At 46.2% G+C, this 13810-nt stretch overlaps 2 protein-coding genes across 2 annotated transcripts in view; one reads left to right on the top strand and one right to left on the bottom strand.

The window, feature by feature from the left end:
• Positions 1-13810, top strand: part of LOC307058216 (protein FAM184B-like) — a gene marked incomplete at both ends in the record, with an annotated part of 76170 nt that overhangs the window by 17748 nt on the left and 44612 nt on the right. The window contains 1 exon segment of the mRNA XM_079711654.1: positions 10100-10263. Within this exon segment, the coding sequence (XP_079567780.1) occupies positions 10100-10263 (164 nt within the window).
• On the bottom strand, positions 735-5456 carry LOC307056681 (THO complex subunit 2-like; the record flags this gene model as incomplete). The annotated part of the gene is made up of 1 exon (XM_079709523.1): positions 735-5456. One exon carries the CDS (start codon positions 5454-5456, stop codon positions 735-737), a length of 4722 nt encoding a protein of 1573 aa, XP_079565649.1.

A 13810-nucleotide genomic window follows, 5' to 3' on the forward strand; every position in this document is an offset into this window, starting at 1 on the left:
AAACTGCCTGGAGGTGAAAATAAGGTTCTGAAAATCAGTGACTTTGGAATGTCTCGTCAAGAGGATGGTGGTGTGGGACTTCCCTGGTGGCACAGTGGTTAAGAATCCGCCTGCCAATGCAGGGGACACAGGTTTGAGCCCTGGTCTGGGAAGACCCCACATGCCGCCGAGCAACTAGGCGCGTGCACCACAACTACTCAGCCTGCGCTCTAGAGCCCGTGAGCCACAACTACTGAGCCCACGTGCCACAACTCCTGAAGCCCGCGGGCCTAGAGCCTGAGCTCTGCAACAAGAGAAGCCACCGCAGTGAGAAGCCCACGCACCGCAACGGAAAGTAGCCCCTGCTCGCGCAATTAGAGAAAGCCCGCGTGCAGCAAACGAAGACCCAATGCAGCCAAAAATAAATAAATATATAAATTTATTTTAAAAAACAAAAGAGGATGGTGGTGTGTATTCATCTTCTGATTTAAAGCAGATTCCCATTAAATGGACAGCACCAGAAGCTCTTAATTATAGGAGATACCATTCTGAGAGTGACGCATGGAGCTTTGGCATCCTCCTCTAGGAGACCTTCAGCTTAGGGGTCTGTCCATACCCTTGATTGAAAGTCTTCATTATCTGCGCTTGTCCTGGGACTGTTTCTTCTCTTCCTTTCCTCCTGAACTGTCCCATTTCTCTTTCTTTTCTATCTTTCCTTTATCATGCCTGGACTCCTTTTTGCCACCAGAGGAGATTTAATCCATTTTTTCAGATTTAAATGAGTCACCGCCTTTTTCTTTGCCTGACGGTTTTGACTTATTGTTTTCCTTGTCTTTCTCATTTGGACAAGGAGACTCACACGGACTCTCACTTTTGTGTTTTGAAACCCCCATTGTTCCATGTTCCTGTTTCCGCCTCTTGGTTAATAAGTCCGGTGGCACTTCTCGGTCATTGTCTGAGTGATCCCTTTTCCGCTCTTTCCTGTCCTTTTCATCTTTTATTTCTCTTTCTCTGGATCTTTCCCTCGACTTGTCCAAATCTTTCTTGTCCATTTCTCTCTCCTTACTCTTGGACAGTGGTGGAGGAGTATGATTAATGTAGAGCTTTGCTGAAGATTCCTTGAGTTCGATGAGACTGTCCTGTAGAAAATGAATGGAGATGACAGGTGAGCTGGCATAGCTCTCAGAACCCAGAGGAACTTTGGGAAGTACTGTTGAGCAATGTGATGGAGAAGGGTAGGTATCAATTTTGCGACGTTTTAGTTCCCTTTCAACCTCTGCAATATCTGATCGGGGAACAGGTGACTTCAAGGACCCAGAAACTGGTGTTTTCTCTCCTCCTTTAACGTTTTCCTTTAATTTCATTTCCTTTGCTATATCTCTTTCTCTGGATGGCTCCTTCTCCCTTTCCTTTTCTTGAGTCGACTTTGATTCTGCATTGGGGACAGTGGTCTTGAATTTCTCATCTTTAGCTTTTCCTTCCTTCTTGAATTTTTCTTTCTCTTTGTCAGACTTAGGTGTTCTTTCCTTCGTCTCTCTTGCTTTTTCATCTTTACTCGGCCGTTGTTCCTTCGGTTTTTCTTTACCATCTTTACCAAGTACTCGGGCCTCTGGAGTAGTAGCTGAAGTCTTTTCTTTTTTCTCTTTTTCTTTCTCTTTCCCTGTTTCTTTGCCATTTTCTTTAACAGCTTTGCTGTTAGAGCCACTATTTCCATTGCTTGAATTCCCTTTTGGTGTGGCATTAGAAGCTTTATTAACTGCTTTCACACCCCACTGAGATCTCTCCCTTGATTTATCAGTCTCATCGTTACTGCTTTCAACCGATTTAGATGCACTTCCTGTTGACGATGAAGAAAGCCCACTACAAGGCCCATTTTGTATACTGGCAATTGCATTCCTCGGAGGGGGGTCTTTGTGATGAAACTCATTTTCAGGTATCATGTATGACTTTCTACTTTTCAACTGCCCAGAGTAGCCCATAGCCAATGCATATAGATCTGGCCTCTTCTCTTTCTCCTCTTGGCAGATTTTATGCACTCTTCTTTCCAAAGCCTGACCCAGATTCAAAACTTTTGGGTACCAAGGAAGTATTTTTGTTAGCACAATCAAGATATTCCGGATGTGAGTACATTCGCCTGTTTCAAGGCAATGTACCGATGCCTTGGTTAGTTTGTAATGCCATTTATGTACAACGTGTCGAAAATTTTCATAGTCTAATTGATGAGCTTTATTTCCACCATCAAAACCAGTTGCCCGTAATATAGTAAGAAATCCTGGATAATTTCCACATTCCTTTTCATATGTGGCTCTATCACTGTGCCACCTGGTCACAGTCTCTAACATGCAGCAAAGGAATCTTCCATATCGACTAGCTTCATTTTCAGTACAGCTTGCGACTGTGTAAATTATACCAGAGAAAACTCGATCATAGCAAAGAAGTGTGGAAAACTTTGGAGTTTTCTGTTGATGTACCAATTCAACAAAACGAGCACAGTAAACAGCATCAATTGCTGAAAAAATGCATCGAGGAAATATACACAGCTGTAGAAATTTTGTGATGGTCTCATTTTTGGTAGATTTTGCTAAAAGCCAATTGTCCTTTTCCAGTTTCAGTCTCTGTAGCACTCGCTGTACATGTTCCATCTGCTTCTTTTCTTCTTCAAGAAGCTTGTCCTGAAGGGCAGTACATCGCTCCTTCTCTTTTTTCTTTTTATTTGGAGGCATTTCCTGACTGTCATCAACTGCTTTCATCTGGACTTTAAGTTTATTGACTTCCCGTTCATAGCTGGTATGTGGAACTGCAAGGTCATACATTGTCAGTGACCAGAATGTGGCATAGAATTGAGGGCTGATGTCATCCCAGACTTTGGAAACATGTAAGGAAACCACTGCTTCATGCACAGGAGCCATCACCATTTCACATGATGTAATGTACTTGTGAACTTTACGTTGCTGTTTATTTCCCTTCTCTGATTTTTTAAGTTCATCATACTTGGATGAAATATGGTGTGCACACATTGGCCTAGACAGGAAAAATGCTGCATCATGGGGTGTGTGAAATTCATTACAGAGCACATCAATTGAAGGCACTCGCTTTATATAATCCTCTGTGCTTAGATTAGATGCTAAAAAGCCACCAAACTGTACCAGGGTATCATGACACTGATCATAGAGCTTTCCCACAAGTTTCAAATGTTTCTCTCCACCTTCCTGAAAGATTACCCCATTCCTCTGCTGAGCCATAAGCACATAGAGAGGAAGAGCAAGATCATGGTCTAATAGTGCAGCCTTTAATCTCTGGGAGGATTTTTTCGTGTTTCTTATCTGGCCAAAGTAACCACCCTCAGCTTTTAGTTGCTCTCCACCAGTCATGGCCTCTAGTTGCTCCATTGTCATTTCTTCTGTAATTTCTATTCCTGCCATTTTTTCTACCACTTCTTTCAATATAAGCAGGTCACAACTTTTGCCTGCCTTTAGCTGATTAGCCACATATTGAAGAAGACCAGCAAGATCAATTGGATATTTACGAAAAACTGCACCACAGAAACTAGCCAGACTCTGAAGCCAGCTTGAGACGGTTGTGTCGTCATGCTTCATTCTCTCCTTTTCTGGATTAGCTAAAGCTTCAATGATACAATAGGCCAAGACGTCGTAATTCAGTGATGTGAGGTATTTCAATGAATCTACTACAGGTGTTATTAAGTTATCATACTTCTGTATTTGTGACAAGATATAATCAAACAAAATGGTTGGATTGCTGTGGCTCAACTTGCCAATTTGTCTTCCAGAGGGCTTCACATTTTCCTTGGTTAGACGCTTCGTGATATATTTGGCTCTGTCTATTGTTTGAGCTTTAACTTTTACTAAAAGTGGATGACTGTTGTAAGTTTCATTCTTCCACTGGCCATACAGACGATATCTATGCTGGTATGGAAATGTTTTCAACATTCCCCACAGTTCCTCAGACATACAAGCATTGCAGTCCATCAAAGAAAGAGATGGAAGTAATACCTGGTCAGTAATGCTAAGCAAGCAGCTAAGGATAATTTCCGTCTTCTCTTTATCTTCTTGTTTGCTTCCATCAGACTGAAACTCCTTCATAAATGACTTGCCTATCCGCACCACTTTTGCGAATAAAATGGGATCGTGAGAAAGGTGAGGACCAAGGTAACAGAACATATTGAAGACGTCTCTCCGCAAATCTTCAAAGCTCTCTGCTTGTTTTGGTGCTCTCTTATTTGGCAAAGCATCAACAGGTGAGCCTTTAGCACCTTTAGCAACGCCAACTCTTCGGTAGAGAGGCTCAATAGTTATATGAATAAGCTTGCAAATAGCAAGGGCTATTAGTTTATGGGAAGCTGCATAGTATGGAGGCATCTGATCCATAATGTTCTGTGCATGCTGCCAATCACCAATCTTTAACAAGGCTTCCAACAAACCAAGTTTTTGGTTGTCAGGTGGCTTCTCCACTTTCTCCTCTTCTTTTTCCTTTTCTTTCTCTCGTTGGTCAATGTTATCGGAAGACAGTACAACCATTGTAAGTTTTCTAACAATCTGCTTAGCTGCTACAATTTCTCGTTTGTGTTCATCCATAATGCAATTATCAGCTGGAAGAAGATGTACATATAGTTCACCTAAATCAATAAGATTAAATTGTAGAAGTACTGCTGCAACTCTGTACAAAGATGAAGGAGTCTCTCCATTTGGTTCCTGGTAAAACTTGAATTTGAACCCAAGAATATGACACAGTGTTTGCAGTTCACACATACTCATGTAAGAGTCTAATAAAGATATAAAGAAGTCATCGTGTTCTGGCCTGCATTCAAACACTTCTAAAATGACATCCAGAACTCTATTGGGATCCAGATTAAAGCATCCTATTAAAGATTTGATATTTTCTGAGATCAAATCACTAGTAATATTTCCAGATAAATCTTGCCCCAATTCAGCAATCAGCCTGGCATAACCTTCATTTTCTTCTCTTAACAAATTAAATTTTTGCTGCTTATAAAAGAGTTTTGTCTTGATTTTAACTGACTTTTGATTGAATTGCTGTGATTGTTTGATAAGCCCTAACGATTCCAGTGTTTCTGGATCCAAGCGTTCCTTTAGAACTGTGTCTGAAACGAAATACAAACATGCTAATACCAGTTGTGTAAAACAGTCTCTCTTGCTTTTTTCTTCCAAACAATTTGTCTCAGTATCTAATATGCAGAATACGTCAGCAAGAAGGGAGGGCATATCCTCACAAAATTCACTAATGTCATTAAGAACATTAGATGCCTGTTGATGCTTTAGATTTCCTTTAATGACATGGTATGATAACTCATAAACAGCTTGCTGGAAATCTCTATAAGTTGAACTCTCATGGCTTTTATTTTCACTGAGGATCCGGCATAAATGCAAAAATTCACCTCTCCCTGATTTCTCCCAGTTCTTTATCCACTCTGCGGGAAGCACGACAGCTGCGTCCGCCATCTTCCCCTCACTAGCAGCAAAAACCCGATGTGTAGCACGCGAGCGGGGGGTCGAAGCGGAGCAGCGCCCACGGGAATGCCGGGAGCCGCCTCTGTGTGCTCATAATTAGCTGCGTGACGTTGGGCGAGTCTGCTAATCTCTCCAAGACCCTGCCCTTACCTGTAAAATGTAGAAAACACCACCCCCTCTCAGGGCTGTTGTAGAATGCAGTGAAATGTATAGGAAGATGCTTAGCACTGACCCTGGCACTGGGTAAATTGTGGTGGCAACTCTGATTGCCTTGTCCAGGCTGGATAGCCCTTTATCAAGTCCTGAATTCATGGCCTTCTTTTTCCCTGGCTGGAAAGTTTATAACTACAACTTTAATTTCATTAATAGATATAGGACTTTTCAAGTTATCTGTTTCTTCCTGAGTGAGCTTTGGTCGTTTGTATCTTTGAAGGCATTTGTCCATTTCATCCCAGAGTTTGAATGTTCCAGTCTCCGGCATAAAGTTCAAGTGAAAGTAGGCCTGAGGCTCATCTGAGAAACAGCCATGAATCCACCTGGCCAAGGTGGAGCACCTTAAATTCAGTTAGAGACTCACCATGTGACACTGGAATAAGGAGACTGGACCAGAGTAGGGGCTCCTAACCATTTCCGATTACAGCCCCCTCCAGGTGAGGAAAACGAAGTCCCTCTCCTGGAGAAGGATATCATCACACAAAAATATGCATGTACTTTCAGAAGGTGTCAGGCCCCCTGAGGCTGGTCTGAGGATCCCTTAGTGCCCCACCCCAAGGTTAAGAAAAGTGATAGCTGATGGTCAGTATAGGGATAGGGTATTTTAAAAAATGGTTATTATGGGATTACATGAAATCATGTGTGTGAAAGTTCTGAAAACTGTAAAATACTATAGAATTTAAAAAAATAAAAAGAGAATCCAAAAACCTTTTTATTTTATAATAATTTTAGATTTACAGAAGAGCTTCAAAGACAGCGTGGTTTACCTCTCCCAGCGTCGACATCTCACATACCAACAGTACATTGTCAAAGTTAAGAAATGAACATTGGTATGTTACCATTAACTAAATTCTGGACTTTATTTGGATCTCGCCAGTTACTCCACTAATGCCCTCTCTCTGCTCCATGAGGCCATCCAGTTTACCTCATTCATTTCATTGTCGTGTCTCCTTAGTCTCTTGTAATTTGTGATGTTATTCAGTCTTCCTTGTCTTTCATGGTTCAGATACTTTGGTGAGTGGTGGTCAGGAATTTTCAGTTGAGGTTTGTCTGAGGATTTCTCATGAATCCACTGGGGTTATGGATTTGGGGGAAGCACACCGCAGAGATGAAGTGACCTGCTCATCACATCTAATTCGGGGTACACGATATCAATGGGACTTTTTCCTGGTGATGTTATCATTGATCACCTGGATTAGGTGATGTCTGTCAGTTTTCTCCACTATAACATACTTTCCTCCTCTTTCCATATTGTATCTGTTAGAAGCGAGTCAGTAAGTCCTGCCCACAGGTCCCAGGATAACTGCCATGCTCTCCCATGACCCGCCTCCCTTGCCACTCTTGAGAGTGAGATATGGGCATGTAGAGTTCCTTCTCCTTCCCCTGAACGTGCCTCTATCTGGATAGGATGTGCACAACTGAGGCCGCCATTTAACGACCAAGAGGGTCAACATCCTGAAGACAATGCCGACACGTCAGGGATAGCAGTGCAGAAGGATGGACAGAACATGGGCTCCTGATGATGTTGTCGATCTGTGAACAAATATTTAATGAACAAATGAACATAATGGGAAGAGCTCTCTACTTCTTGCCCAGCTATTTCACAAACGTTTCGAGGTGGCTCATAAGGAAGAAACCTAATAACATTCTGTGCCAGTGATTTTCCCTCCCACGGACTTGCCGTTAAGTGGGATGATACATTTTCTTGTATAAGATGGTTAGAGTTGGGTTTCTTCTTGCTTATAGCAGAAAGAAAACGGATACACTACCCTTTTAGAAAAATCCTCCTGCAAACAAGCCACCTTTTTGAAATACCTCTCTGGAGACTCTTACAGAGATGTCCTTTAAACACGGCTGATGTTTTTATCTGAGAGAGAAAGTGTGTGTGTATTTGTGTGTAAAGGCAGCAGGACATGGAGTGTTGAGCAGAAGAGCAACCAGCTAAGAGAAGCAGGTGGGAGAAAAAGCTCAACCGAAGGCATCGAGTGCTTACCGTTCCCACAAGAGGGATAAAGGAGAGGAGAGGACAGTTTTCACTCAGTGTGTATTGCATGCCAGGCAATAGGAGCTCTAAATACATGATTTTATTGACTCCCCATGATGGGCTTAGAGATTTAAAGTGGCTTAAAATCTGACTCCAAAGTCCTGCCACTTTCCTTTACCACCCCAATCCAATCCTTAGACAAGATCTCTAGAAATGTCCCCAGTCCATCCACTTTTCTCCATCTCTGGCGTTACCACCCTGATCCAAGCCCCATCATCCATTTCCCGGTCTGCGGCATCTCGCATCTCACTGGTGTCTCAACTGCCAACCTCACTCCTCCTCCCTATGGTCTGTTGTCTGCACTGTCTATTGGTCGCTCCTCTCTCCAGAATGATTCAAGGACATCTCAGTGTGCAAATCCAAACTCTTTCCTGTGGTCCCTTCGGATTTCCACGATCTGGTCCTGCTTGTCTCTGCAGCCTCATCTTGTACATTTTTCACTCCACTCACCGAGCTCCAGCTTCCTTGGCTTTCTTACTGTTCTTCCAGGTACTTCCTAACTTAGGGCCTTTGCCCATTTGTCCTCTTTGCCTGGAATGCAACATCATCCACCATTTCTTGGCACGGCTCATGTTTTTCAACCTGCAGGTCCTGACACAGGAAGCTTTCATTGAGCACACCAGGGTAGCTCCTCTCTGTGTGTCACCCAGGGTACTCCCTTTACTACCTTCATCTCAACTTGAATTATTTTTATTTCTCAGCTACTCTCCTTAACTGACTCCCCTGTTTAGAATGTTGGCTCCATGAAGGCTAGGACCTTCTCACCGCTGAGCCTCCAGCACTCAGAACAATGTATAGCACGTGGTAGGTGCTCAATAAATACTTAATGAACAAAGGAACATAATTGGAAGAGCTCTCTATTTATTGCCCAGCTATTCCACAAAGGTTTCGAGGTGGCTCATAAAGAAGAAACCTAATAACATAGAAAAATGTAAATGAACACCGAGAACATCAGAAATAGGGAAAGTGTAAATTAAATTACAAGAGCAACACCAGATACTTAAACCAATGCAATTCTTAAAAATGAGCCTAATCTTGGCTACGGGTCCCCTTTGTAAATAGTTCAATAAAGCCCTTTGTAAATGGCAAGGGGTTCTAGACATGGACTTCCTGCCCACACAGCCTCACCTGACTGAATCAGAACGGTCACTTACCTGAACTGGGCCAAACTCTCTCACACTTGGACCAAGAGATACAGAGAAGGACTTGGACAGGGGGTGATATGTTCTGGAACTATGAAAAGAACAAGCCTTGGGCCATGGGCAAGTAGATGGAGCAGCTGGAAAAGCAAGCGTGGGAAGAGGAGCAGGAGTACAGCATGGCCATGCGGAGATGGAGCAGCGGAAGAGCTCATGCAGCTTCAGAGAAGACGGTGGCAGCTGTAGCTGTCTGCTGACTCCCCAGTTCCCATGAGGCCATCTGAATTTCCCCAGTTAGATCAGCAGGGCTCTGCTGGGTCCTTCTGACAAATCTTTTTCTTGAGCTTCTAAGTCTCTGTTTTTGGTAATCATGTGGTGCTGAGGCCAGGATTGATTGATAAGAGACGATCACACTGAATCACACTAGGCTAGATTGTGCTGCAGTACCAAACATCCCCCCAAACTGAGTGGCTTACAAAGCAAAGACCTATTTACCACTTCTGCTACATATCCATCAAAGGTTGACTGCTGTTCTGCTGCAAAAAATCTTCACTCTGGGACCCAGACTGATGGAATAGCCTGTATTACCAGTCACTGTGACCATCTCCTGCCTTCACAATCCAGCTGGGACCTTACATCCATGAGAAGTAGGACCTGTGAATGTTTTGTCTCCTTAAGTATTGGCACAAATGTCAACATTTCCGATTTGAGACCCACACCCCCAGAAGAGGCCACTGGGTCATTTGCTAATTCCCCGTTCTTCTTAGTTTTCTGACTTGGTGCTGTGGCCAGGTGTTGCCTCGGGGTTCAGCTCTGGACCCAGGCTGTCCCACCCTAACCCACCACCCGTCCTAACTAACCAGCAATGGCGAAGCAGGTGGCCCCAAGGGAAGAAGAACCATGGGAATTGTTGAATGCTGACTCCACCGCTTATTAGCAGGGTGGCTCTGGGCTACTTGCTCAGCTTCTCTGAGGCTCTGTTCTCTCGTAAAATGGGAGGGATAATAGTGGATAGCATGGTAGTAGGGCTTAACTGGTTTTCAAGGGTTTAGCACATTTAGTGCTGTATACATGGTATTGTTGTTACTGTGCTCTTGAAGTACGTCAGTAAGTTTGGGGAACTCGAACCAGTGCCTGCAGCAGCTCCCCACTCCAGCCCACCCCAGAGACTGTGGTCCCTGCAGAAGACACTTTGGCCTCACCGTGCTCCTGACCTTCCACTGCTCTTCCTTTTGCAGAGGCCCTGAGGCAGGAGCTGGCGGAGCAGCGGGCTGCCTGCTCTGAGCACCAGAAGGACTTGGAAGTGCTGCAGGCTGAGCTGAGGGCCCCGGGCAGTGTGGGCAGGCGACAGGCCATCAGCCAGTGTCCAGGGGACAGCGAGGACCGTGCCGGCACTGCAGAGGTCAGCACCCCTGCCCTGCCCATGCCACACCCTTCTTGGAGCAGTGTCAGGGGGAGGCTCTGGGTGCTCGGTCACCCCCTGTCTGAAGGGGGGAAGAACCTCTCTTTCCACAGGCCTGGGGGACACTTGATGAGCCCGCAGGCTCCCATCTTTGGAAAGCAAAAACAAGCTTTAAGTGCAGCGTGTTATTTTAAATGCACATGCAGTGGGATCTCAGGGTGTTGGTGCCAGACAGGGTCCGTCCTGTAGACCTGCAGAGAGTTTCTCAGAACACCTCCCCAGACAGACTCCCTGTCTAGACCTCCCTGTTCCTGTGAGGACAGGTGAGCTTGTCACCAGAGGTCAGTGCTGACTCTCCTTGAACTTTCTGGTCACACTCGGCCCATCATCCCCCTCCTTGCCCTCCATAATTCCTACCTTGCTGGGTAGCACAGGGACCTCCTAACAACCCAGGCATCTCTCCCCAGCCCACCACATACGGCTTCAGGTATTCATCGAAGGTGCATCTGTGTAAAGCCTTCAGTGGCTCCCTACTGCTGTGAGAATAAGCTCCCAGTGGTCAGTCTGGCATTGAAAAGCCTTTACCCACTGGCTGCATATCCCTCTCTGCTCTAAATGCAGGCTCTGCATCCTGCCTCACTGCCTTTGCATATGCCCTGGCCCCTGCCTGGGACCCCTTCCTCCCTCTTCAGTGCCCAGTCAATCCCTCCGTGCTACGGGCCTCCCCTCCACACCCGTGACCTCTCTACCCTCTGAGCTCCTGGAGCACTTCCTGTTGCTATAGCTCAGCTGGCACCCACCTCTACTGCCTGTCCTGTTGGAGAACCATCACTTCGTGGATTCCCTTGTTTCCTCGCCTGGACTAGGCATCCTTTGAGAACAAGCCATGTCTGCCTTATCTCATCCCCCAGCCCCCGCTCGGCACACAGCTCTGCACACAGTAGAGTCTCCACCAGGGTGTGCAGACGACCACGATTGGTTGGTGTCCCAGCCCTGCTGAAGATCGCAGGAACATGGGGATGGTTCATTCCAGATTTTGCTGCTACTGAGAACCTGAAGACAATTTCTGTGTTTAATGAGAATTAACAAATGATGTATCACGATGAGTTCAGCTCAGTTGGTAAAGTCTAGCAGAGGGAAGACAGAATATGATCCATTAAATGTTCTAGGCTGGTGGGGGCCACCTGGACCTGTGGAAGGAGCTAGGGGAAGTGTGGGATGGTGACAGCTGGTGGCTGGAGGACCCAGTATTGGGCCCTCTGCAATGAATGACAGGCTTGCCTGAGGGCTACGGAGAGAGCCCCGGGCTGGGTAGATGAGACGGTACCTGGTCATCCACACCCAGTCCTCACCTACACCTCACTGGAGGGAAGCCCTGAACCCTCCGGGAGGAACAGCAAGGCCCTGGGTGATGTCCCCCACAGAGAAGAAGTATATCCACAAGAAGGAACAGCCCCAGGCAGCAGGAGTGAAAGGGGTGTGCAACGTCAGGATGCATTCCCAGCGTGGCCACCACTGCAGGTAAGTGGTGTTGCATCCACTGGGATCTTCTGAGGAGCCCCATGAAAGAATTCTCAAATCTGTCACAGCCAAGTACAGAGGGGGATGCACTTATCCAGCAGCTTCTCCCTCCCACTAGTCAAGGGTGGCCCCACAGGACTTTAACCCCACAGGCTCTTCAGGTCATGCAGGTGTGAGTGCCGGGTGGTGCCCATGGGCATCCCACACTATGCAAACCTCAGGGCTGGAACCAAGAGGTACAGGGCCTGGGCCGCACATGCTCCCTGTGCAATGCTCTTCAGTCTTTGGAAGGAACAGATGCACAAACCTTCAGGCCCGTTTGCATGGACTTGAAAACTGCTACATTCACTAATCGGGGATGAACCCTGACCCCATTTAATGGTGGATATCAGTCTTTGTATTTCTGTCTGAACCATTGACATTCAAGCATCATTTCGCAGCAAGCATTCATTTGGCACCTGCTGAATCCCAGCCACTGTGCTAGGTGCTATAGGATTGGGAAGATGAAGAGGAGATGGCTCCTTCCCGGAACAGCTGCTGGTCTGGTGGAGGAAACCAGCATTTCAACAAATCAGTGCACCTCATTATAACCTCTACACAGAGAGGATCTAGCTCTCAGAGAAGAGAAAGCTTGTCGCCTCTCCCCTGAGGGGTCGAGAAGGCATCAGCAAGGCAGGAATGGTTGGGTGTGGAAGGCACCCTAGGTAAAGAGACGGGCAAGGGCAAGTGCGGGGCAGTGGATTACAACCGTGGTGGCCTTAGAGTCACCTGGGGGGCTTTTTCAAAAGACACAGGGCTGGGATGTACCCAGACCCGCTGTATCAGAATCCTGTGAGGTGATGTGACATTGTTATCGTTCAGCAAATATTCACTCTCCCCTTCCCCTGCCCTGTGTGGTTTCACCCCAAATTCCCATGTTGAAGCCCTAACCACCAATAGGATGGAATTTGGGAATGAGATCTTTGGGGGGTAATTGGTGAATTAGTGTCGTAACAAGAAGAGACTCAGAGACATCCTACCCCCCTTCCCAACCCTCCCACCCCCACTCCACACATGTGCAGTGTTGGGCTTGTTTTCATTTAAGCCGCATTCTTGGCTCACCAGCATTATTAGACTTTTTGAGGGCCACATTTGGCCAACTCTCAAAGCAGGAAACTTTAAGAGACTAGACGTGAGCTCCTGAATCAGGAGCCCGATTTGGGTTCCAGGCTGGGTCTTTGCCGCGGCACATCTCTGGCCCTTGTCTGCCACTGCGCCTCCGCAAACGGCTCTTCTGGCTGCTTTCTCCCTAGGAGGGGGCCGGTCCGGGCCAGGCGGGCTCCCCGACGGGCAAGGGCGCCCCCGACCAGGAGCCCAGCGACGGATGCGGCCTCTGGCAGGACAACTCGCAGCTCAAGGAAACAGTGCGGCGGCTGCAGGCCGAGGTGGAACAGCACCGGCAGGAGGCGCTGCAGCTCCGCGACCAGCGCAGGTAGGTCTGCGGGTCGGGGCTTCTCTCCTCTGCCCCTTGGTGAGCCTCTGGGATGTAACACTGGGTTGCACCCTCAGCAGCTTCCCAAAGAAAGGACTCCCTAGTACGCCAGCACTTCACTGATGTTACTCCTTTGACCCATGGAAAGGATCAGTGGTCTAGGAATTCTAGATCTCAAAACTGCCTAGGATTAGCCCTGAAATGGGGGGAGGAGTACCCTATTTCCCTACAGATCAGGGAATTTATGGAATCAAACTTAACGATGCCAAAAGTATCCTCAAAACTAGCCTTAGGGAGTCAGTGCAGTGGAGTAGTTAAGACAGTTCTGTGTGCTCTTTTTTTTTTTTTTTCAAATTTTAATCTAAGGCTTAACGCATTATTACACTTTATTGATGAAAATACTACATTCACATAATTCATAAAACCAGAGCTAGAAGGGCCTTAGAAAATAATCACACTTGCATGATATGCTGACAAATAATTTACATATCGTTTCTGTACAGTATTCTCTTCACACCATGTATAATCTTGACATTACCAATTATAATTATAGAT

Source organism: Hyperoodon ampullatus, assembly GCF_949752795.1.
Source record: "Hyperoodon ampullatus genome assembly, chromosome: 1".
Classification (NCBI taxonomy): domain Eukaryota; kingdom Metazoa; phylum Chordata; class Mammalia; order Artiodactyla; family Ziphiidae; genus Hyperoodon; species Hyperoodon ampullatus.